Here is a 26,652-nt window from a genome sequence, read left to right on the forward strand (position 1 = left end):
CGGAAAAAGAAAGGCAAGTACAGGGGTCATCGACCCAGGACCCAAGTTTCCCCGGCACAGGCGGGGCGAGTCCTCCCAGATTTGTACTCAAGACTTTACGGAGCTATCACGGAATTCTCTGTGGAATGATATTTACAATAAGGGCAGAACGCCAAAGCAGAAGGCAAAATCTGGCTTGATTTTCCCCAGAGCCAAAAGATAATTTCTCAAAATATGCCTTGTCTTTATCTCTTGAAATGAGAAAACGCTTTGTAGCCTTCATTCACCACAATCCCATCTCCCATAGGTTTTTATTCCATTTCCCATCTCCTCCTTTCCTCCAGCCAGCCCTCGCCTGCCGTTGGCAGATGCTGTCAGTAACATCTCTTTTTAAATGGGTCAGAAATTCTCTGTGCTGGGTGAAAGAGGCCAACTCAACATGGTATCTAATCAGATTCAAAGATTATGCCTTTGTGAAATGCTTCATTGGAAAGCCTCTTACTTCCCACCACCCTCCCCCCACCAAAAAAGAAAAGAAAAAGTATTTTAACCCTTTCTGTTTGGCGATGATTCTACTATGCAACGCATTCACCTTCCTTTTTATTTTCACTTTATACTTCAGATAACTTTTAAAGCACAGTAAGGGTCAAAACTAAATGCAAATAAAAGCCAACTACAAATGGAGTTAACAAAGAGGAAGGACGAGAAGGAAGGCAAGAGACAGAGAGAGAGGGTGGAAGGAGTCGTTTTATATCAAAGCAAATATAGCTTTAAAATAAAAATGATTTAATTTTCTTATACCAATTCTTGCCATTGTGTTGTGTTCTGAAAGGATGCATGTAATACACATTCCTGTCTTCAGACCATCTAATTTGCACTGGTTTTTGAGCTAGAACATTCAAACTTTATATTTTATATTGCCACATCACTACACAGATAAATGCAAAGAAAATAAAATTTTAAAAAAGGATATACTATGAAATCTTAAACTTCATCATTAAAATATATACTAACCAAAACTGGTAAAAGTTAAGTTCGTCATCCCAAGGTTAAGTCGCCCACACAACACCCACATTGCATAATAAGGTATGTATTTAGTTGCCTACCTAGCAATCTAAAATAGATTATTCAAACAACAATAGAAAGTTAACTACTATACTAAGGGAAAACTAGAGTCTTTAAGAACCTAGAACACACAATTACCACTCAAACATTATATAACAATAAGGCTTATTAACATTTACATTCTGTGTCCTCCAGATTTTGTAATGACGCCCTAACAATGCTGATTTTTATAGTCTACAAAGTACCTTCACATTCATTATTTCATCTTTATCCTGACCAAATGGGAGGGAAGAAGGAAGGGAGGGAAGGAAGGAGGGAGGGAGGGAGGGAGACAGAGAGAGAGAGAGAGGAAGGCAGGAAGGAAGGAAGGCAGGCAGGCGGCAGGAAGGAAGGAAGCTAGCTGGCTGTGTGACAGTAAAATTACCACCATTTTACAGATTAGGGAGACATTCAAAAGTTAAACAATTTGCCTAGGAGTCCACAACCAATGTATGGAGGAACCAAATTCAAACTATTCAATATTCAAACTCCAGGCAATTGACTGCAAGCGTCACATTCATTACATCACACTCAGAAACCTTGTTTTTCAGCTTTCTGTTAAGACTTTTCATCCTTCCCTTCATTTGCACAATTTAAAACTCAGAGATTAGTTTTATTTTTAAAGAAAGCCATACCTATTATCATTCTCAACTGCAAAAAAATCAAGATAAAAAATGAAGAGAGGGCAGGGCGCGGTGGCTCACACCTGTAATCCCAGCACTTTGGGAGGCTGAGGCATGTGGATCACCTGAGGTCAGGAGTTCAAGACCAGCCTGGCCAACATGGCAAAATCCCATCTCTACTAAAAATACAAAAAATCAGCCAGGCATGGTGATGGATGCCTGTAATCCCAGCTACTTGGGAGGCTGAAGCAAGAGAATTCCTTGAACATGGGTGGTAGAGGTTACAAGGAGCTGAGGTCACACCATTGCACTCCAGCCTAGGCAACAGAGCAAGACTCTGTCCCAAAAAAAAAAAAAAAAAGAGAGAGAGAGACATAAAAATCAATCTATGGCCAGGTGGAGTGGCTCACGCCTGTAATCCCAACACTTTGGGAGGCCAAGGAGGGAGGACTGCTTGAGCCCAGGAGTTCTTGACCAGTCTGGGCAACATAGGGAGACCTTGTCTTCTATAGAGAATTTTTAAAATGAGCCAGGTGTGGTGGTGCACACCTGTGGTCCCGACTACTCAGGAGGCTCAGGCAGGATGATCACCTGAGCCCAGGAGGTTGAGGCTGCAGTGAGCTGTGATCGCACCACTGCACTCAAGCCTGGGCCACGGAGCAAGATTCTGTCACCAGAAAAAAAAAAAAAAAAATCTATACAACCTCGAATCGACTAAAGGTCTTTAAGTTGCATGCGTGTAACTCTTTCCCATTAGGGTATAGGAAATGCAGACTTAATTAATGTGAAATTTTTAACTGCTGAAAGGCTTTCAAAACATAAAGATTCTAATGGTTTCTATTTACCAGTGTTTTAAAAATTTTTTAAACATTGCCTGCCTTTCTGTTTCTGTTTACTTATTAGATACATATTAAAATTTTTTTACCATTTTCAAATCACCTATCACAATACATTATTTATTCAGCAAACAGGTATATTAAACAAGTATATTCTTGGTCTGTAAAGTTTAAAAGTAAAAATTTCATGTTACTTTATCAGCAAGATTACAAAATTTAAATAAGCTTACTCAGGTAACTCCAAAATGGGAAAGAAAACAGTTAACATTTTGGCTCAAAGAAAATGAACATAAAAATTAAGAAGAGCTCTTATGTAATAACCTGTTATTCACACACTGTTACAGACCATTAGCCATTAATAAGTGCTGCAGTGTTCCTCTACCTCTTCCCTTCTAAACCTTCCTGTTCAGAAACGCGGAAACCACAACATATTCCTATCTGGATGTCAAGTGATTTCAAATGAAGTCTGATAAACTAAGCGATGTTGTTGCTAGAAGATACAAATTTAAATAAAACACAGATTATGTAAACAGTAGTTTATAAATTTGTTTATAAAATTACTTATGAAAATGGTTTATATAATTGGCCAAGAATAATATAACTCATCTATTAATAAGAAGTATGATAACTTTGCATTGGCTGTTACTTTGTCCTCAGCCAGCACCTACCAGGAAATATTCAGAATAGTTGCACACAGAACAAATATCACTTGTCTGATGTCACTATATAGTGTCCATGCAGTCAGAAGAGGTGTCTTAAATCGGTGACCTCAGCACTCGGCCGTGGCCAGCCCTTCAGCTCCTTCCCATCTTCAAGGCAAGCTGATCACAGCAACATGGCTGTCTGCTTCACCTGACCACAGAAGAGGGATGTACCCAAGCGACTGAATAGAGGAGGATGGCCAGGCTTTCTGAGCAGACACGTGGGGGCCAGTAAGGGGTGACTGACGCCCAGAGGTCAACAAAGAAAAAAAAATGTTAAAAGTCATAAGAAAGGTTTTTTTAAATCTTTTATTTATCTTTAGAAAGATAAATAAAAATACCTAGAAATATGAGGTAGTTAACTAATTATAGCAGCAAACAGAACTGTAAACCTCAAGAGTCCTTTAAAATACATTTCTCTACTATAAAACAATAATAACTGATGCTCATAAAAAGGTAAAATATCAGATGCACAATACTATATCTAAGAAGAAGAGAAGGCATCGCACATGTTTTAAAGGTCGATGTCTGAACTAACTGAAATCACTAAAAACAGGTGCTTTAAAAGTTACACTTCAGTAATCTGGCAAATGCTTCCCCAGCAATGCTGGCTCTCAGAGGCAGAGGTGGTGCCTCACCCATGATAACCCACAGTCAGAGCGGGCACTGGCCACTCAGCTAATATTGGCAAATATTATTTAGAGCGCCTTGGGGGCAGGCCCTCCACTGAGACCCTGAGCACAGCTAAGGCAAAGCAGCCTGGCTCCTCCCTCGCTGCACCCACCATGTGGTGATTCAAGTCTGTTCCTAGATGCCCTAGATGTTCCTGAGCCTCACTTTGCTTAGGATTCCTCTTCGGACTGTTATGAGAACCAAGGAAGATGAGGAATAGAAAGCAATCTTTGAAACAGAACACGGTCCCGTCTCTGGGAAGCGGTGTTTCGGTTCATCTCAACTCTCCAGCCACCCTGTACCTCCCACGGCAGCCCCGCAGCCTCTGTCCTGCAGGCCACCAGCTGGAGTGGCAGAGGCGTGGCTGGTAGGAATCTGGTTTCCTTTGACGCCCATTCGGGGTGTGGAATCATGAACGTGTGTGTGTGTGATGTGCTCATTTCATCGGGGGTGTAACTTACTGCTTTGACTCTGGGAAGGTGGAATACCATGATTCTGGAAAGCCACGCCTGGAGTTAAAGATGTCTCCTACCCTTCAGGTCTCTGCACAAGCTGCCCCTCCACCAGAAACACCTGCTCTCCCACAGCCCCACATCCATAGGGGCTAACACAGTCTTTTCCTTCTCCTCTGTCTCTTCCTTGGGGAGATGTCCCTAGATGCCCCAGATGAATGTGGCTTCCCGTGCATATGTGTCTAGCATGATACGTTTGTTCAGGTCGGCCTTGGCCACGAGGCACAGGCTCCCTGAGGTCATGGACGTCCATCTGTGCACCACCGTATCGACACATAGGAGGCACTCAACAAAGGACTCAGGCTGTATGTAGGAGGGACACAGCCACATTAACGTGGAATTAAAATAAAGAAAATATAATCAATTGCAGAGATTTTAGAGGGGTAGTGCTCCGCAAAGCACTGAGGTGTATATAGCCCCACATAATCATTCTGGTTACAACAGTGGTACGGACTGGTTGGAAGTTGAAAGACTAGCCCCTGGAATCCTCTCTGATCTTGCTGAGGAGACTTATAAGACAGATCTCAAGTAAAACCATTTGTAGTCCTTATGCCTGTTGGCTGTACCAGTCCGGCCTTTATGCTTTCAGACACTCTCAGGTGGGTGAACACCATACAGCCCAGGTAATTCGCTCACATCCAGCCTGTTAATTCAGCTCTAAAGAGCCCTTTGCATTCACTCACTCTCTTGCGGCATACCTGCCAAAGAACGTGCGTCCCATCACACATTTTTAAGTTGCCATATAAAAATTGTATCACAAGTTTAAATAGTTGTGAATGATGTATGTTCTCACATATTTTTTTTTTACGGCAAATATGCCTCATACATATTTTTGTCAGAACCTGGAGCTGAGGAATAGTTCACTCAGTCCACGGACCCTGTCCACCAAACAACCTTCCTGGAAAGCCATTCTCCAGTGGCAAGTCAAATAGCTCAATCAGACCTAATTTCTGTCTGAAAAGGTTATTTTATAATTTAAATACATCATCTAACTTGCATCCCTGTGACAATTTCTCATTTCTGAATTATAGTTCTAAGATAGATGGGAGGACGGATGGTGGGTAGATGTAGGGGTGGATGCATAGGTAGGTGGGTGGATGGATAGATAGGTGAGTGAGTGGGTGGGTGGGTGGATGGATGGATGGATGGAGAGATGAGCAGACAGACAGATGAACGGATGGGTGTACGGATGTATGGACAGATGAGTATGTGGATGGAGCCATGGGTTTGCTGACTTAGTGAAATAAAGAGTCTCCCACATTCACAGATGCTCTCCTTAGTTTGTTCTCCCCAAACTCTGCCCTAGGAACAGAGCCTTTTCAGATTGTCCCATCGTTTAGTACCCCAGAGATTTTTACATGCTGGGGCAATGAGCCATAGTAAGACTCTGAAGAAGAAAGGGCTATCCCTTTCTTCTTTTGGAAATCGGAGAAAGTCAGTCGTGAAAACAGATAAGTGAAATAAGCCAGGCACAGAAAGACAAATACTGAATGACCTCGCTTATATTTGGAACTTTTAAAAGAATTCATTGAAGTAGAGAACAGAACGGTGGTCACCAGAGGCTGGGACAGGCAGGGATGGGGAAAAGAAAGATCTTGGTCAAAGCATACAGTTTCCATCAGACAGGAGGAATAAGCTTTAGCTATCCATTGCACAGCATGGTTACCATGGTTAATAATGACATCTTATACATTTAGAAATTGTTAGAAGAATAGATTTTTACATGTTCAAAAAACAATGATAAGTGGGTTAAGTGATAGATATGTTAATTCACCTGATTTAATCATTCCACAATGTATGCATACATCAAAGAATCACACTGTACTTCATAAACATATGCCATTACTAGTCAATTAAAAAATATATTTTTAAAAGAAAGCTGAAAAGTACGACTGGCAGACCTGCTGTCAGGTAGACATCCTCAGAAAAATTCATTTTTTTTCTGTTTTTTGAGACAGAGTCTCCCTCTGTCGCCCAGGCTGGAGTGCAGTGGCGTGATCTTGGCTCACTGCAAGCTCCGCCTCCCGGGTTCACGCCATTGTCCTGCCTCAGCCTCCTGGGTAGCTGGGACTACAGGCGCCTGCCACCACGCCCGGCTAATTTTTTTTTTGTATTTTTAGTAGAGAACGGGGTTTCACCGTGTGTTAGCCAGGATGGTCTCGATCTCCTGACCTCGTGATCTGCCGGCCTCGGCCTCCCAAAGTGCTGGGAATACAGGCATGAGCCACCGTGCCCGGCCAGAAAAGTTCATTTTTAAGAGTCTCCGTGAAGATTTCTTTAAGTGATCTTTGCCCATGCATCCTCTTGGAAGTGGGTGTGCCCATAGGAAGCAGCCTGGGAGAAACCACCAGCACCTTTCTTCACATGTGCGATGCCCAGAGGTAAGGGCAACAGGCAGGAATTGTGGAAGTACCTGTCACTCAGGGAAGGTGAAGGGAGACGCCAAATGTGTAGGATCTCTTGAAATTCCAATTCTTGATCACCCATCTTCTAACTGGCACTCACAACATATACGTATATTGAAACATCACACTGCATGTACTTCATCAACACAGGCACCTAAACACAGCGTATTCTATGAAAACCCCCGTATGAAATGACTGTCTTAGAACAGGGGTAGCCTTCCCCTGTGGAAGGCCAGATGGCACGTGTTTCAGACTTTGTCAGCCCTACTGTCTCCCTGGCACTTGCCCACTTCTGCCACTGCAGCTCAGAAGCATGGACAGTCATGAGCAAGGCCAGGGCAAGCGTGATTGTCTGGATTTACGTTGATCTCCAGGAAATCTGGGAACTTTAAAAATTAATGAGTGCTTTTTAAAAAAATCATACACCTCAGACTTGGAAAGTAGAATAAAGAACATAAACGTCACCCTAATTGTGTTAGTAGCAGAAGCCTCTGGCGCTTGGTACCACATCCTCTCAGCCTGCTTCTGGTTTCTGCCACAGCAGTGGTGGCCTGTGCCTAGTGAGGTCAGTCTCTCCTAAAGTGGTGGATCCTACTTCAGGCGCACATCTGAGCCTTGCTGCTTTCATCCAGCACCCCTGCCAGGGCCAGGAGAGCCCACTCGATTTCCAAAAGAAGCATCTGGGAGTGCACAGCGAGGGTGCGGCTGCCTTCTGTCCTCCTGAGCGGGGGCCTGCTGGAACCAGTAACTCGCCTTTTACTGGCACTCCCTTCTTGCCCCTGACCCCTTGCTTCACTCCCTACTCCTGCCTGCTGCAGTCACCTCTCAAATGAACCACCTGTCCTTATCTCAGGCTCTGTGGGCAAGGAAACCCAAATAGAAAACTGGAGTTCACAGACGTCTTTCTTCAAGGGACACTGAGTACTTACTTCAGAGAACCAGTGGAATCAGAAGTAAGTCCTTAGGGTGAGTTTACAGACACGCAAGCACATTAAATCTGGCAAAACCTACACAGTTGTTGACTGAGATCTCCTGAAAAGTTTACTTCCTGGCTGGGCGCGGTGTCTCACGCCTGTAATCCCAGCACTTTGGGAGGCTGAAGTGGGCAGATTACGTGAGGTGAGGAGTTCGAGACCAGCCTGACCAATATGGTGAAACCCTATCTCTACTAAAAATACAAAAATTAGCTGGGTTTGGTGGTGTGCACCTGTAATCCCAGCTACTAGGGAGGCTGAGACAGGAGAATTGCTTGAACCTGGGAGGCAGAGGTTGCAGTGAGCTAAGATCATGCCACTGTACTCTAGCCTGGGCAGCAGAGCAAGACTCCATCTCAAAAAAAAAAAAAAGTTTACTTCCTTTAGCCAACTACTAATATCCACCAAAACAACTGCTAAACTTGACTACAAATAGTTTCACATATTCCTCCACTTGAGGACAATGCCCTTATATAAGGTAGGAAACAAGTATAAAGGGAGGCAAAATAACCCAGCAAGACAAACAGCAGGTCAAATCCTAAAATAGGAGCATGCTTGAGCCTTCTCAGGAAAATGGGCCAGCCTGGCACAGACCAGGGAACAGTTCCACGGCAGCATCAGGAACGCGAGGGCAAAGGCCTCACTGCAGCTCTGTCCCCACCCCGGAGTGCAAGGACGTTCATTTATAGACCTTGTCATGAAGTCACAGCCTCTTTTAAAAATCAAAAGCAACATTTGAAGGATTTCTGGAAACGGCTCTCCATTTTCTTGTCTCTTTTTATGTTGAAAACCTAGGTGGAGCCTATCATACTTGAAATCAAAACTGATTACAAATATGTAAGTTGGGCAATTCAAGAAAATTCCAAAGTATTATGACCTAAAACAAGCCTGCAATTTCTTCTGTGCAGGAAAAAGTATTTAATGAACTATTCAATAAACTGACATTTGTTGAACATCCATTTTACAGATGAGAAAATTAGAGTGCTGAGAAATTACACAGAGCTGAGATTTGAGACCAAGTCTTGCTCCAAAATACACGTCTCCAAGTGTCCCACACTGCTTCTCATGACCCCTTCATTCAGCACGCGCTCAGTGATTCCTGCAGGGCACTGCTAGTCATCTGAGATGGACAGCAGACCTCAAGCTTATGATGTCGAGGAAAGACAGGCGAGCAGGAGTCAACAGCGGCATCGCCACCCACCTGCTCCCCTGCTGCTCCAAACACAGTTCTGGGATGAGAAGGAGCACCTGGCCACAGCTGCACAATGGACGCCTGCCTGGAAGGTCTTTGAATGTTTATGAAATATGACCTACTGAGAGACAGAAGCCAACCATTTTTGAGAAGTACACATGCCCATCCGACAGTATTAAACAATTCCAGAGATATCGTAACATATAAAAGTGTAATTCCTCAAATTATTTGCAGAATTTTTAATTAAAATTAGATAAAGCCTTGATAGCTTTGTTTCAGATAAAGGCAAACCAGACGTAGAGGCTGTGTAAAGGCATTTGACACACAGCACTCTCAAAATGTACCCATAAGGAGATCATTGCTCATGATGGGCACATTCTCACCTTTCTTCAAGTTAGAGTAAATTAAATTACAAAAGAAAACTGTAATGCATGTACAGGACTAAGTCCACACACAGAGTTAAGAATACAGACCAACAATCTACAAAAGTCTAGAGTAAACAAATAACCAGTCACAGAGGGAAACCATACAAAGCAAATATAAGCTACAGTGTCCATGGCAGAGAGGGATGGTGTCCTGGACAGGCTCCAGGCTCACCTAAGGCCACTCTGCCCCCGGAGCTGCCAGCAGCAGGGCCTTCCCACTCAACCCCAGCAGCAGGAGACCCAACAGCATCGTTCTGCTTTTAGACAGGACCGAGTGAAGGCAAAACGCTCAGAGACAGGAGAGGGCAGAGGTGAATTCTTTCGGAGGTGCAGAAGTCCCATAAATGGGGAATGGGACTACAATAGCCTTTCAAAAAATAGCTTCCCCTAAATGGAAGAAGCATTCTAATGACAATCCCTTTTTTTTTTTTTTTAGTTATTTTTCCAAAAATTCTTCCCTTTTATTTGCAACACATTTTCCTTTAATTTCTTGCCAAGAAAGTGGAATTGCTTGCGGACTCCAGCCATTTCCTGATATCAGCGTTTCCAGAAGCTGAACTTCCTGCAACTACAAAGAAACACCTTTCCCAGCCAAATGGATGCTCTCAGCAGCCTTTCTCTTCCTTTCCCGACTGAAGCCCCCTTGGACGTCACTTGCAGAGGCTGCCTTTTCGGAAAAGACTGTCTCAGAACCCAAGGAAACACTGGCTACGTGTCTCAGCACTTGCTCTCCTGAAGGCACTATTGCAAACACTTGCTATATATTATCTCATTTAATCTTCACCACAATCTTAACGACTGTAGCAAAAGAAACAACTACAACGCAGGGGCTCGTAATTAAGCACTCTAGGTTACAGTGCCTCCTTGGTGTTTGTTTAACAAATACAGGCACACACACATTTGTTTTTCTTTTTTCTTTTTTTTGAGACGGAGTCTCGCTCTGTCGCCCAGGCTGGAGTGCAGTGTGCAATCTTGGCTCACTGCAAGCTCCACCTCTCGGGTTCACGCCATTCTCCTGCCTCAGCCTCCCGAGTAGCTGGGACTATAGGCGCCCACCACCACGCCCAGCTAATTTTTTGTATTTTTAGTAGAGACGGGGTTTCACCATATTAGCCAGGATGGTCTCGATCTCCTGACCTCGTGATCCGCCCGCCTCGGCCTCCCAAAGTGCTGGGATTACAGGCGTGACCCACCACGCCCGGCCTTACATATGCATTTCTTAACACATCAGACCATCCACTGTTTCTTACTGAGAAGTCATAAAGCACAAGAAAACTACTGACACAGGCCAGCAGGATATCGATTAAAAAAAGAAAAAAAAAAGAGCAAGAGTGAATTACATCTCTTTCTACACACGTGCCCTCTCTGAAGCTGATCTCCACCTAATAATAATGGCATTTGGAAAACGTTTAGGTCACCCCCAAACCTACTACTGAATGCCTTATTCTATCAGCCATACACGGTACTTTCCACCAGACTGCAACCCAGATACAAGAAGTCACAACAATTTTGAATCGCAAACATTTTGCTGAAATACATTCAAAAATGGACCAACACAAAACAAAGAAAATTCAAAAATCATACAGGAAAAAAATGGACAGATTTCCTAACGATGGCCCTCACAAAAGGAACAGAACAGTTACACAACACAGAGAGTGCCAAAACTCTGCACGCACAGTCAGATCGCCTGAGAAATGAAATTAAACTAGGGCAGTAATATTATTCACAAAGAATAACCTTTCACACAAAGGCATTCCGGGTGGCTTGCAAAGCCCCTGAAGGATTTAAGTGCTCCATAGAGTGAAAGGACCGTGCAGCCACCTTCTCCTCACCCATCCCCATCCTTGTCCCCATCCCAGGAGCCACTCCCAGAAAAAGAGAGCAATCGCCACCAGGGTTTTCCCCAGAACAGTCTCCTGTGAGAAAGGGGTGCCCTGCAGAAAGAGAACTAGGTGAGTGCACACTGACAGGCCCGTGCCTTTCAGAGACTTGGGTGTGCTCCACAGGTTACCTGAAGAGATCTCACGAGGAGCTTGCAGCTCCAAGGAGAAGCTTGCAAGGGGAGTGAAGATGGAGGTTTAAAGGTCAGGAAAGGGTTCTCATAAAATCCAGTAACTTGGAAGGAAGTAGCAGCTAAAATAAAACCAAGCAGTGGACTAGAAGGAAATAATATTAAGTGATAAGACAAAGAAAGCTGTCACCACTAGAAGCAGAGCACAGGAAAATAAGCAAGATGATATCCAAACCAAGGGGGAAGAGTCAGTGAGGGGACAGCAAAGAGGCCCGCTGAGACACTCCCAGAGACAGCATGAGCTCTAAATCCCAAGGAAAACCAGGGCGGAGGGCAAACACAGGAATCTAAATAATTCAGGTGTCCCCATGAAGGCCCAGCCAGAGGGAAGGCTTTGTCCCTCTGGCCCTGGGCAGAAAGCTCTCCCAGGGCAGAGTTCTGGTCAGCCTAGACCCCTAGCCCCGGTATACAGCAGCTCCCACTCTGCCCTGCAAAGCTGCTGAGGAAGAGGTGCAGGAGTGCCCACTGCCCCTGCTGTCAGGTCAACTAATCAAATCCCTGTCACAACAGAATAACTTGTAATAAACTGCTGGGCCCCCCTTTTGTGGTGTCATTAAATGTCAATGTCACTTGAGGCTACATTTGCACTCACTGGAGAAGCGCTAGTATCTAAAGCTCATGTTTCTACAACAAAGCATCTGGTTTCTTTCTAAAAAGTAGTGATTTCTACCAGATGAAACTGGCTGGGCAGCTCTCCAGTGCTTTAAACAATAGTTCACATCTTAAGCATGAAACCATCAATTGCATCAGTCAGAAACTGTATTAAAATAGAAGTGTTGCTTTCCACGTTCAAATCTGTGCATGACGTCAGAAAAGAGCTGATAAGATAACCACAAGGGGTAGTGATGCGTGCAATTTTTTTAATATTCATCGTTTGACATTTTGGGATCTTGTGTGGGAGAAGTAAGTGGGAGGCCAGAGGAAGACAGAAATCGATCAAATTTTAGGGGCTGACAAATGAAACCATGATCCCAGGAGGAAGACCATAAAAACATGACCCCCTAATGAACACGTGAACAGCAAAGTAAGGCAATTCACCGTTAATTCAATGCCACTTCGGTACCTTCTTGCTAATTCTGAAATTTAATTTTTGAATGGGAAATAAGTTATATTATTCAAAAATCAAAATGTATAAAACGGGGTAACACTGAAAAGTCTCCCCACAACTCTGGTTTTCCATCCCCCAGGACCCCTTCTCCCCTCCACCTCCCTTTACTGTCCAGCAAGTGTTACATGAACAGTTTCTTGTGTTTCTCCCCAGTTTCTTTACGCAATCACAAATACAAGTATATGCTTTTATTGTCCTTTCTAACACAAAAATGTATGTATCTGAGTGTGTGTGTGTATGTTGTTTACACCTTGCTTTTTTCACATAACGGTGTATCTCGAAGATCTTCTGGACATTTGTTTTCACTGCTGCAAATGTTATTTAACCAGGCGCCCACTGGTAGATAGGCCATTAGTTGGTTTCCAATGTCCTATTTCAAACAATACTACGCCATATTCATATCTTGTTAAGTCACTTTGCCTATGTGTGAGTATGTCTGAGTAATAAATATCTAGAAGCAGAATTACTGACTCAATGGTTACATGCATTTTTTTTTTTTTTGAGACAGAGTCTCTCTCTTGTCGCCAGGTTGGAGTGCAGTGGTGTGATCTCAGCTCACTGCAACCTCCGCCTCCTGGGTTCAAGCGACTCTCCTGACTCAGCCTCCCCAGTAGCTGGGACTACAGGTGCGCGCCACTGCGCCCAGCTACTTTTTGTATTTTTAGTAGAAATGGGTTTTCACCATGTTGGCCAGCATGGTCTTGACCCCTTGACCTCGCGATCCACCCACCTCGGCCTCCCAAAGTGCTGGGATTATAGGTGTGAGCCACCACGCCCAGCCAACATGCATTTTTAATATTGATGGATACTGCCAAATTGCCTTCCTCGGTAGCTACACCACTTGATACTCCCACCGAAAGTACAGAAGCACCTGCCTCCTCGTGGACTTGCCAACAGTGTGTTATGAAGTTTATGAATATTTACAAATGTCACAGGTGCCATTTTCACAGGTGTTATTTTCAATTGCATGTCTCTTACCATGAATAAGGCTGAGCATCTTTTCATGTTTTCAAAGAGCCATTTACTTCCCTTCCGTTGTGATTTGTCTTGTTCATATCCTTTGACTATTTTTTATCAGGCTGTTCTTTTTTTTAGTCATGTCCAAGAGCTCTTTGCTTAATCATTTCTAGGAACTCTTTATATATTAAGAAGGTCAGCACTATGCTGTGATAGGAGCTTTAAGTGTTTTCTCTAGGGCCACAATTCAAGAACTACAGGAAGTTGTTAACATGGTGTTGGAGCTTCTGGCATGCTATGGGACATGGAGAAAGATAGGTGGAGAGGCAGGAGAGGCACCAGGGCCTCAACAGGAACATGCTAAGACCTGGCTTACAGGATTTGGGGCAATACCAAGGTGTTTCATCTTGTTTTTTGAATGTGGATTAACTTATCAATCTTTTCTTTACTTCTGGTTTTTGAGTCCCATTTAAAGGGTCTCCTCACTCCAAGGCTAGAAAGGAATTTCATTTTTTTTCTTTTTATGATTTCCTTTTTGCATTTAAATATATAGATATATTTCACATTTAAATATACACATAAATATACCTATATATGTACATATGTAATCCATTTGGAATTTATCCTGGAGGTGCTCTGCATGGAATAATCTATTTTTATTTTTTTCTAGATGACTACCTAGTGTCCTCAAATCATGTATTCGGTAGTCTATCTTTGCTTCTCCTAAATGAAATGACACTTATATCATCCTTTAGATTCCGCCACGTGTCTGGGTTTGTTAACACTTTTCTGTTCTGTTGCATTAATTTGTCTACCTATCCACATGCCAGTACCACTTGTCTTCATTACTGAGGTTTTATAAGTAGATCTTTAATCTGCCTTTAAAAATTAGATATATTTAACCCTGAGAAGCAGAGTATAGTCCTAAAAAGTCATGATGACTGATTAGACAACTTCTGGTCCTGGGACACCAAGAAAATTTGAAATGTATATAACCCTGAGACACCAATACAATATGTAATTAGCACATCCAGGAAGCCATAGTAACTAAGCTCTTTTTTGTTGTTGTTCACTTTGTCTTTTGAGGCAGGGTCTCCCTCTGTTGCCCAGGCTAGAGTGCAATGGTGTGATCATGGCTCACTGCAGCCTCAACCTCCCGGGCTATTTTTTTTTTTTTTAGAAACAAGGTCTCACTATGTTGCCCAGGCTGATCTAGAACTCCCGGGCTCAAGCAGTGCTCCCACCTAAGCCTCCCAAAGTGCTAGAATTACCGGCAAGAGCCACCTCGCCCAGCCTTCAAGCCCTTTTGGATATCACTTTAGATGTTTATTTCAGAAACTACTAAAACTATAATACAGAAACACAAATTACATCCTATACAATAACTACAACTTGAATTCTATATTACCATGCTGTTTTTTCCCATTCTGCACCAGCCTCCACCCGTCCCTGGACTGCAACTCTGCAGTTACCTGTTAGTCTCTTTTTTTTCCAACAGAGTAAACTGCTCTTTATGCAAAGCCGCTTCTTACACAGTACTTACCAACTTTTAAAAGGCCAAATACGCTTGTATTTTTGTAAATAATTCATCATATTCAAACACGTCAGCCCTTCATAAGCAACACTTTCACTCTGCTGTGTAGAAATGTTTTCATCAAAGTAAAAAGCTTTTTATCACTGCCCCAGGAAATGAAGCTGAGGCATCCAGAACGCTCTAAACACTTATCTCCCTCCTTCCCATCCACTCAGGGTGGCTGCTCCACGCCAAGCCATGCCCCACAGCTCGGGCATACGAACACGCTGTGTTCACAGTAGCTCAGAAGCCCTGGGTCACTGGTGCCAACTAGTGTATTTGGATTCCATGAAAATATTATCAATGAAACAAAAATGAAGTTTCAAGTCATGCCAGTGAAATTTTACAATCACATTATTTATTTCATTATTTCTTTCCCTTTAGGAAAATTAATACTTTAAAGGACGATTTCAATCATATTCCCTCACTTAAGCACCTTCACTATTTATTCATTCATTCAACTTATTTTGCTTGGCAACACGCTAGGCACTGAGGTTAGGAAAATGAATGAAACATGCTTCCTACCCGCAAGGAACACTTTGGCTAATGGGAGACAAACACGAAAGCAGACAACTGTAAGCACCAGCAAGGATGGAAGCACGGATGAGCGGACCATGACGAAGCCTAGGAAGATGCAGGGAAAAAGGGTTCCAGGGCACTGGTGGCAACCAAGAGGAAAGACTCACAGTCAGGAGGATACCATGACACAGGGCAGAAGCACCAGCCATGCGCTGAATCACACTGAGGAAGTGGAGAGAGACAGAGCGGAAAGGCCAGAGAGCTGCAGGGCCTGAGAGCTCCACAGGAGCACAGAGGGACCTCCGTCTCCATCCCGGGGCACAGCTTTCCCCACCACGTGTGCCTCTACCAGCAGCTCTCCAGAACGCCCCTCATCAGGTCTGGATCCCTCATGAGCCAGCAACTCCAGGAAAGCAAGGCACAGCTCTGATGCAGATAGAAACCAATGAGCAGGAAACATGCACTAAGTATCTGCATGTCATGGTATCTCCCCACACCGTGCCCTCTGGCAGCTCCCCACTCCTTCCCCCAATGCAAAGCTGGACTCAGTGCGTAAGGAAGACCTGATCCACCGTGCCAGCATTCTCCGTCCCTTCTCCTCTGCACAAAGCCCCCCAGCCATGAGATCCTCCTACTCTACGAGCCCTGACTTCTGGCTGCGCATCTTGAGCCTGGCGCCTCTGTCCAGGCTCTCTCCTCTCTGGAACCTTGCCCTCACTCAGCTCCACATATCAAATACTCTCCCACCCTCAAGATACCACCCCAATTGGACTCTACTGGTCAACTTGCATCAAGATGAGTATCTGAATTGTGCATACCTTTGTGTTTAGTATATTTTTTAAATGCAGAGTGTATGAACATTTACTCTGCCAGCCCTTTCTCCGATCCCCCCTGCACACCGGTACTGCATGTCTTCCTAAACTATTAATTTAATTGCATCACTTTCCTTCTAAAACCTTCCCAGTCACTCCCGCCATCCTCCTCATTGTCCTGTTCCTAGCCTCCCAGTTCCAGTCTCAGCAAGGCTGGGCCGTCACCTGGCAGCCGGCCTCCCGCTCTCCCCAACCCCACCCCTGCTTCCCCAGGCCCCGCTCTCCTCCTCGGCTCACTCTCAGGTGGCCACAGTGCTGTCCAATTGAGAGAAATGGCGGTCAGAAGCTGGGGAAAGCACTGTGAATTCCATCTCCACAGCAGCCCCCATACTGGTTCCTTCCAAGGTTCCCTCTCTGAGGAAAAGGTTTCCTTCCAGTGTCCAAAGCCATCTCACGTCCCCACATTCTACTCGCCCTGTCCTCTTTAAGGTTTGTTTCCACCCGACTTCCTATTTCATCAAGCTTCTTTTCTTCAGCAAATCAACATTCCCAAGTCAATTCTCCATGCAGAAAAAGGCAGCATCTACCTGCCCACAGCTGAGATTCAAAAGGCCCCGTCTGCCATCCTCACCACACTGGCATCAGGTATTATCCATGCCACTCCACCGCAATCTCCCGACCGAGGCCACGGACGACCTCCTGGCTGCTGGAACTCACCTGCTCTCTGGAGCATCTGGCTTCTTCCCTCTTGAGGCTCCGCTTCTGAACTCCAGGCTGTGCTACCTTCCATCTCAGGATCTCGCCGGGTCACACCTCTCCAGGGTGCTCCATGGCTCTGCCTTCTTCTGTCCTACCCTCCGACTTCTGCTCACTCCCACTATTCACTCCTGGTCTCCATTCACGACTGTGGCTTCAACGACTACCTTGGTGTTGCAGAGTCCAAATCTCTCTTTCTACTCCGGCTCATAGCACAGAATTCCAGAGGGCCGTCCGTTCGCGTGTCAAACTTCAGCCAGGCACTTACAGTGCACCCAGCTATGGTTGATTAACCAACTCCGTCTGTATTTCCCTCAGAGTCAAAATGTCACTGAGGCATCTATATACTGTCCTTGGGGGCATCCAATCCCATGATTTTAGATGCTGTGACTGCAGTTTCTATGCTGCAGTCTTGAACGATCCTTTGGATCAAATCCTCCCAGGCTTTGTTTATCCAACTGCCTTCCTAGCATATGCATCTCAGACTGAACACCACCAAACGCCACGCCTGATTCCTTGCGCACCCCACGTGCTCCTCCTCCAGGCTTCCCGTCCCAATCCCAGTGAACAGCCACACCATTTACCCAATCTTTCCAGCCAAAAACCCAGGCATGGATTCTTGATTCCTCTCTCTCCCTTGACGTCCCCATATCCAACCCACCTGCAGGTCTTATACACGCCACCTCCAAACACCTCCTGAACCCCCGCGGCATTTTGCTTCTCCCATCATCGCCGTGATCCAAGTTACCATTGCTCTTGTCTTGACTATGACAGTAGCCTCCATGGACTCCCTGTATCCACGACATCTCCCTTGACTCATTCACCAAACTGCAGCCAGAATGAGCTTCTGAGATCATAAACCATGGATCACCCACTGCTCAAAACCTCCCCAAAGCCTCTGCTTTCATGCGGAGTAAACTGCAGTTTTTTCCTCTGACTGACAAAGCCTTCATCCGGCCCATTTGCCACCTCACGTGCCACTGCCTGGTGGGCTCAGCTCCAGCAGCACGGCCGTCACCCCGCTCCTCTGCCTTGTGAGCCCCCTCTGCCTAGGGTGCTTTTCCCCCGATAACTGCATGGCCGACGACACCTTGTCACTCAGAGGCCATTTCTACTGCCCCTGTGAAGAGAGACCTGCACAGAACAAGGCAAGGAGCCACATAGCTGCACAGGCCACTCTCCGTGTGCATTCGCTGTGCAGCTCTCTTGGTATTTTTTGTTTCCCTGGCTGGTTCTTCTCTGCACCACCAGAGTGTGGGCACCATACAAGCAGAGACCATCCCTACTACCAAGGAGGCTGCTTAACACATAGTAGGGGCTCAATTCTCATACTTCCCATTCTGATATCTCTTTTCTCTGGGCATGGAACTACTCCCATTCCAACCCCAACTCTCTCTCTCTCTCTCTCTCTCTCACACACACACACACACACACACACACACACACACCTTTCCAATCCAGAAACTAAGGAGTCAGATGTCTCCTGCCTTATCCAACCAGCCACCCGGATGTGTGACTATTAACTGCTACCTCCTGCTTGTATCTCTCCCAACCATTCATGTGCATGACCCCATCTCTGGTCCAGCTCCTACCTCTTCTCATGTGCCGAGGACTCTGCCACCAAGATCAGCCCTCTCCCTCCAGTCACACAGAATCCCAGCTCCAGCACAGAGGAGTTTCTTTCTACCTGTCTTCCATAGCTGTTTCAATACACTTGTCTGAGGGGTCATTGTAAAGTATCCTTAGCTTAGCCTAAATAATCCTCTCTCCTGTCTTATCACCCAGGTCCCCAACCTACCACCTGTCCAGGCTGTTTTCCACCCTGCAACCTCAGAAGATCCCTTTCCCTTGGCCTCAGGTCCTTCCCAGGCTTCTCGCAAAGCTAAGGCACTGCCTCTTCACACCTTGTGAAACCTTTCCAGGACCTCCCAGTCAGAGGCCGTCTGGTTCTGTCTGCAGAGCGCCCTACAGCCTGTCTGTGGGTGAGCGTGTCTGTGAACTCTTGTCCATCTCTTCTGTGATCTGTGTGCTCCTCGAAATAACTGATTTTGTCTCATACACCTTGGAATCCTGAGTCCATAGAACAGAGGCTCATACAAAGGAAGCTTTCAAAGAGTGCTCATCGATTTCTAGGTTTGTTGAAGACAGGCACCATGTTTTGTTCTGTTTAGATTTATTTTGGCTTTCAACTTTGAATTTCCAACACAAGTATTTGAGTACCTTCTCTATGTGTGTCAGCCACTGTTAACAGTCTCAGGGAAACAACCAAAAAAGACACTGCCCTCAGGCTCTCATGGAGCTTCCTTTCCAGAGAGGGAAAGCAGGCAATAAACTGATAAGCCAGTAAGTGAGCAAGATAATTTCAGCAAGTGGTGAGTGCTACAAAGAACACAAGAGTACTGGATACCTTCTGATTTCCTTGCAAGATTATGAGTTCCTCTGTCACTGTGGAGTTTTCCTTTAGACAGACTTAGAGAAATGATCAGCTGGAGGAGCCTAATTTACATTTTAAAAGGAAATTAAAATGTTTTGAATTACAACTAAGAGTTTTCCTTTTAAGGGAAAATATTCGTTTTACATGAAAATTATTTTTTCTCTCAGATTGCATCGGCTGTTTCGAAACAAACAAAAATTAACAATGTATTCGTTGGTGAAATGTGCATCGCACTATGTTTAACCTGCTGTATAGTAAACAAAATCCTAATATTTGCTTGACTGACTGTTGCACTGAGTTTTTTCCCTATTGGAGTGGAAAAAGTTTTACGTGCAGAAATGATCTAAGACTAATATACTGATTGGGATAGCAGATGACACCATCTTCTAATGTTTCTTCTGCTTCTCATTTGAATTTTCTCATGCAGGTTTCTCAAAATTAAAAGTGCAATTTCTTGAAAGTTAAGTATTAATAACTTAAAGAATCCCACCAGTTTAAACAGCTCTGCCCTTTGGCCTTAAGTCCTTTCTGATTTCCTTACCAAAAAATAGGTCACCCTTCCACGGAGGACTGTGACACTCACGTCCACACCCTGGCTCTGCCGGAAGAAGTCATGCCTTGCTTTGCTGGTCATTTTTGTAGGTGTCCATAGCTATATTTCAAGTCCTTTGGGGGACCTGTTATCATTATTTGAATCTCCCTCAAACAATTTACACTCAGTAGATACTCAACAAGTATCTGTGAGTTAGCTGCTGGCTGATTTAGACCCATTTCCACTGCTGAGTGTTGTTCTCGCATTCTTCTGCAACCTCAGTCTCCCTGAGCCCACAAACAGAAGTTAATAGCGAAGTCTAGTGTGGTTTGTATGTGTTAAACACATTTGCTCTTAAAAGAGAACATATTTATCTCAGTTTGTTCAAGTGTTGGCCACACAGTATCTTATGTCTCAAGAAACAGTAAGAGTGGTTACTGATGAGTGTGGAGCACATTTAAACTCCACAATTCCTGGGAGCATACACATCTCCTGTTTTGAATATTTGGCAATCAACTGTAGTCTGAAGCTATCCGCAGTCTGCATTCACCATTTTTTTCCCCATCTTATTTTGCTAACTTTCTCAGTATCCTCCTTGACCAGCCGGGGTTTTCCTTTGTCTGTATCTCTTTATGCCATCAGAGTAGCTAACCAGGGAAACACAAACAGAGAGAGGTGAGGGCGTATTTGTGGCTTCTGACTGTTCTCCTTATCCACAGGCGTGCCTCAGAGTTCCTGATCTCTGCACGCCCTGCAGCCGTGCTACATCAGGGCAGCCACACTGATCACCAGCGCAGACAACCTATGTTACCTTTTCTAGAAGACCAAATGCCACTCACACTGGTCTGTCCCACGTGACTTCTCCGCTCTCCACTGCACCAGCAAACACTGGGCTCTCTAGGCACAAGAGTTTTTCCTACTCTGATGGCAACTTTGCTCACAAGAAAGTATGAAGCTGGGTGCCTGAGGAGGAGGCCAGAGATCAGCAACTAGAGGCAGATGGCAGGAGATGAGGTGAAGTCAGGAATGGCCTGATAAGGGCAGAGTAAGGGCACTGGGCATGGTGGCCGCTGACCCCTGGGCATTAACGTCAAACCTGCTTCTAGGGGATTCTGTCTCTATTACTGGATGGCAGAGTGGGAAGCTCCCACAGCAGCTTCATAGCTTCTACTAGGCTTCTTTCTTTCTTTCTGTCTCTGGGGCCTGGGTCCTGGCGGTAGCTCTTACTAAGTGTTGTTTGGTGCATGAGTGAGCGAACCAGCCGGTCAGTGTGAAGAGACAAAACGTAGAGCTAAAATGGACAGAAGCGGAGCTGGCATATCATACCCTCTACACATGATTTGCTTTCGATGGTAATGAAAATAAAACCAGCATTCATACAAACAGTAACTGGACAAAACAGCCTTTACGTGACAACTTGCATATCAGACCAACAGAAGATCAAACTGAAAGAAAAAAAACAGGAATGACACTCAACAATTAGACACATTTGTATGCATTTGGCCATTTTTAAATTTTTAAAGAATCTAGAAATTCTTTTTCAAAAGACTGATTTTTTAAACGATACATATCAGAAAAATCTGTCAAACTTCAGTACTTTAGCAATTCAGACCAGTGGCTTGTCATGCAGCAACAGACAGAAACAAAGACCCAAAAAGTAAAGAGTGTCAGAGCAGAAATTGGCTACTCTCTTTTAATAATCTATCCCCTTCCCAAGCTTGAGGGAAGTGGGTCTGATAATTTTGTTTAAAAGTATCTTCTTGTTTACTACCTCAGTCATGTCCCAAATAAGACTGTCCTAACCTTTTGCTCCTGTTCAAGGCCAAAGCTACTGCTCAGGGCAGGGTGTGGGGCGAGGGGGCCTTTCTTGAAAGTTCCCTGATGAGTCTGGTTTCTCTGATGCACCAGCTTCTCCCAGCTGGGCCTTTCTGCAGAGTAGACCCTTCTCCTCTCCAGGTATTGTGTTCCTAAAGGGAAAGCCTGCTACGAATCCCGAGAGGACTCCACCCTCTATCCAGAGCTGCGATCTTTCTTCCCCTCCGCAACATCCAGCAGGGCCCTGAACACACGAGCCAACAGCAGTTTCAGCAGCACCAACAGAAGCCCCATCATTTCAGGACCGCGGGCTTTTTCCAGAAGCCTACAATCCGGTGCCTCAGTAGCACCACCTTTCCCCCAGAGCAGCTTGTCACTGCAAGATAGAGCGTTCTTCAACCCCCTACCCCAAATCAAAGGTCAACTGAGAAAAGTAGATGTTTATTTTCTTAAGAAAGAATTCACAAGCCCACCAGATAGGGGACCAGGAGGAACCCCAGTCCTAGACCAGGCCTATAGGCTGATGCCAACACCCCAGGAGAGCTGGTGGGGCCCCATCCTCTACCACCTTCGATGCGTGGCCAAAGGGCACTTCAGTAGGGAAAAGTGCTTCTACTGACCACATCTCTGGCCAACAGAGAAGGCCACATGCTCTGTCCATGCACACCCATCTCCACACCCCTTCCCCACCTAGACTGCAGCGGGGGTGGGAGGCAGACACGGGGGGAAGGACTTAGGGGTCAGAGGACTTCGGGAGCATTGGGCCCGCGCCCCGCTAGCCAATCAAGTGCAAGCAGCGACTCGCTAGCCGGAGCCCGCACGGGTGTACGAGAGGCCGCTGACCACGCGGCCGCCGTGGACTTGCCCGTGCCCGGGAAGCGGGGTTGCAAGGAGCGGCCGATCCCGGCGCGAATACGCTCGCCAGCCCGGGGGCTGCACCCCAAAGGTGCCTGAGCGGGCGGTGAGCCCGGAGCAGCTTCGGCCGCAGGGAGGGGCTCAACCTCGGGTGCCCTGGAGACCCGGGTCGGCCAAAGCCTGGGAATGAGCCGCAGTTGGGAGCGGGAAACCGAAACAGCAATCCTGGAAGAGCGTCGGCCCAGAGAAGGCGCCGCGGAAACGCGGCTCCTGAGCGAGGCGCAGACAAAGGCTCCGGTGCACACGCGGTGGACGGTGGCTCCGGAGCCGCGCTCTGGGCCGCGGGAAGCCGCACCCGCCCCGACTGGCGCCGGAGTCGGCCGGGGGCCCATGGGCGCGACCTCCTGCACCCGGAGGTGCTCCTACCCGGCCCCGCCGCGGTCTTCCCGTCCTCACCCTGCTCCCCCTCCATCCGCGACCGCGACGCCCCCCTCCTCTGCGCACCGGGCGCCTCCTCTTTCCTCACTGTCTCCCGCCTGCCTGGTTCCTTCTAGCGAACCCCTGCCTTGACTTTTCTGCTCAATCTTGTCCCCCACCCCCGTGACATGCCTTTCTGCCACCTCTGCCTCAGCGCGCTCTCAGCCCCGCGCCCGCGGGTGGCGAGGAGGAGTGGCCACGCCACAGTGGGCCCGGGGGCGCATCCTGCGAGTCGGAGGCGGCGGCGCCTTTCTCTTCCACCCTAGCGACCTATTGTCTTTCCCTTTTCTCTCCCAGCCCGGACCCCAGAGAAGCCCGGGACCAACAGGACGCGGCCCGGGGTGGGGGTGCGTCCCCTGGGTGGAGGTGCAACCGTTTCCACCCCGCCAGTCCATGCTCCGGATGCCGGTCACTGCGCGGGGTGGGAGGCCGGGCGCCCACTCCGAGTCCTGGAGAACGGCGGTGCCATCACAGTTGGAAGCGCGGGGTTCTGAGGCCCTGGCCTCCCTCACCCCGGCTACAGGGACCCGGTGGGCTGGACCCCCAAGTGGAAGGAAGCGCATCTGCTCCAGCCAAGTGGCCACAGGCTCAAGAGGGAGGAACCTAAGTGGTCACAAAGTTGAGTATAAATACGCGCCGGACGAGTGTGGCCAGAAACGGCACGAGGGGCGGAGAAGCAGGCGGCAGGTCCCGCTCGCAACGTCCAAGCTCCCGCCGCCCTCCCGAGCCGCCCTTCCCCCGAGCGCTCGCGGAGCCTGGGAAACCCCGGCGTCCCTGCGCGGCCGAACGCTCCCGCGCTCCGCCAGGGGCACCGGCTCCTGCCCCTCCAGAGAAGCCCCCTGGGCGCTCCACGCCCGGGCACGGGCACCTCGCTCGACACCCGCTTCCCACCCAGCAGTCCAAGCCCCCCACCTGCCCCCAGGGGATGAGGAGCCGCCCCACCTCCGGGGAACGGGGAGCAGGCCACTTACTGGGGCTCAGGAAGCACTCGGTCAGCCTTCGGAAGCAGCTCGCATTATTAGAAGGTCCATCTTCCATGTCGGAGCCGAAGAGGAGCGCGGCCGCGGCGGCGAGGGCGAAGCTGGCGCCCTGGGGACGCCGCGGAGTTTGGCCGCCGCCGCCTGGGCCGGCGCCGGGGAAGCCGGGGGAGCCCGCGCGGCGGGCGGCCTGGCCAAGGGGGAGCCGGGGCGGCGGCGGCGGCCGGGGACCGGCACGGGCTGGAAGCAGCAAGCCCTGGAGCGCAGGCGAGAGGAAGAGCCGCCGCCGCCCGCCGCCGCTGCCACCGCCGCCGCGGTGACTACTGCTGGTGGGGACGCTCAAGGGAGCTGCCTCTTGTCCTCCTCCTCCTCCTCCGCCAGCATCGCCGCCTCCTCCCGCCGCCGCCGCCGCCGCCGCCGCCGCGCCCTCCCTTCCTGGGAGACGCACGGGGAGGTGAAAGGCAGATGAGGAGGGGAGAAAAGAGGGAGGGGGCGGGGGGGGCGGCGGCCAGAAGTAAAAGAAAGATGGAGAGGAGGAGGGGACCCGGGAGGAGAAGGCGAGCGCCAAGGGAGCGCGGGCCGCGACCCAGCCGCAGCCGCCGCCGCGCGCAGAGAGGGCGCCGGGGCCCCCAGCGGGGCTGGGGCGGCCTGCGGAGGAGGGGGGCGGGCGCGGGGGCGCGGCGCGCTCCGCCCGGCCACGGCCAGGCCACTCGGGGGCCGGGCCCGGGCCCGCCGCGCTCCCCCCGCCGGCCGCGCTGAGCCGGGGTTCCGGGCGGAGTTTGCCGGGGCCGCAGCCCGGCTCGTCCCCGGCCGCTGGCAGGGGACCCTGGGGGCGGGGAGCAAGAGGCTCCTCGAGGCTGGCCATGGTTCCTCCCCGGGCCGCGGAGGGGGCAGGCCGCGGGCGGGAGGGGCGCGGCGGGCCGGGGCTCGGTGGGCTCCGCCCCCGCAGGACCTGCCCACCCCTGCCGGCCGCCCGAACCGCTGCCTGGTCCTCCTCTCCGGTCTTCGGCTTCCCTCCCAGTCTAGTCTTCACATTGTGCTCGGCTTGGGTTGCGGGAGGACCGGGGCCTGGGGGCCAGGCCCCGGCGACGGCGCCCGGCTACCCTCAGGCGCGCACAATCGGCGTCCTCCCGGGCCGGGGCTAGGGACGGCGGAGACCCTCCCTGCAGGCGTGGCGTGGTGTGTGCGCGCTCCGGCGGCTGAGCCTCGGCGGCTTCTCGAAAGCAGCGGAGAAAAGCGCCGCAGTGCCGCTGCCCGTGGAGGCGGTGGTGGCGGCGGCGGCAGAAGACGCCCACTGGCGGAGCAGGCGCTCCCCACGCCGCCGCCGCCGCCGCCATCCGCGCCCACGTAGCGCGCCCCGCGGGACTCGGCCCCTGCGCCAGGCTCCCGCACCCGAGTGATCCTCTGTGTGCCGCCTGCACCCGGGGCCGGGGCGGGAGGACAGAGCAACCGCTGCGTCTCTGCCCTGCCTTGTCACATCTGGGTCCGGTGTTTCGGATTCTAAATCCTGAGTCCTGCAGCTGCTCCAGCTGTGCGCTGCTGGGCGAGCCACGTCGGCCTGCCCGTTGCCCGAGCCAGGGAATCCTCCTGGTAGCGGGCCAGCAGCTCCGACCCAGCTGTGCTCAGTCAGAGTTCCCGGGAGAGAGTTCCAACTCGGACCTTTGGTTGGAGTTTAAATCAACTCGCAGTGTTTCCCATAAACTAGGGTTTGAAATACGGTTCCTCCCCAGGACTCCCTTTCGGATACTCACTTTAAAACGAACTTCGTGTGCACAAGCCCAGTTTGCCTTGGTTGGGGTTAGAGAACGGAAAGGGCAAACTGTGGCCAAAAATGAGCAAGACTGTGCGATCATTGCCCCAAACCCTGAGACCGCCTTGCCATATGCGGCTCTCTTGGACACCCCCACCCCCTTCCGTAGCCATGAATCCAGGCAGTTGCCACTGAAGGGAAATGAGCCGCCCAATGGGCGCTCAGAACTAGGAGCCGCCAGAAGTTTGGGGAAGTTGGAGCGCAAGAGCGCACACAGATGCACAGGTGTCCGCGTTCGGGCAGGCACGCGCGGCGGGGCCACCATGGCGCGCTGGGTCCGAGGAGGGGCGGTGGCTGTGCTGTTCCACGGTGGCACGGGCTGTCCGAACTGCCTGGACGAGGTCACCTTCCCCGGAGTGGAGCACACGCGCCAAAGCTCAGCTTTCACGAAGGGCAAAACGGTCACCCAAGCGCCAGGAGTGCGCTACAGTGCAGCAACTGGGTTGACCCAGGGCCCTGGGCTCCCGGTGTGCCCCGGGTCCCGGAGCCATTTCTCGCCCTCCACGTTTTCTTCTTTCTATCCAGTTTCACAT

At 48.8% G+C, this 26,652-nt stretch overlaps 1 protein-coding gene across 6 annotated transcripts in view; it reads right to left on the bottom strand.

The window, feature by feature from the left end:
• Positions 1 to 26,652, bottom strand: part of PDE10A (phosphodiesterase 10A) — a 666,160-nt gene that overhangs the window by 313,848 nt on the left and 325,660 nt on the right. The window contains exon 1 of one of the 6 annotated variants that reach the window (XM_003820230.6): positions 24,304 to 25,606. The exons of 2 other annotated variants lie outside the window; for them this stretch is intronic. In XM_003820230.6, the coding sequence (XP_003820278.2) occupies positions 24,304 to 25,174 (871 nt within the window). In that variant the 5' untranslated portion in view covers positions 25,175 to 25,606. Of the gene's footprint in view, positions 1 to 17,180; positions 17,842 to 24,303; positions 25,607 to 26,652 lie in introns of those variants that run through there. 3 more of the 6 variants (XM_063605533.1, XM_034963226.3, XM_034963224.3) reach the window with 3 other exon arrangements.

This window comes from Pan paniscus, chromosome 5, assembly GCF_029289425.2.
Source record: "Pan paniscus chromosome 5, NHGRI_mPanPan1-v2.0_pri, whole genome shotgun sequence".
NCBI lineage: Eukaryota > Metazoa > Chordata > Mammalia > Primates > Hominidae > Pan > Pan paniscus.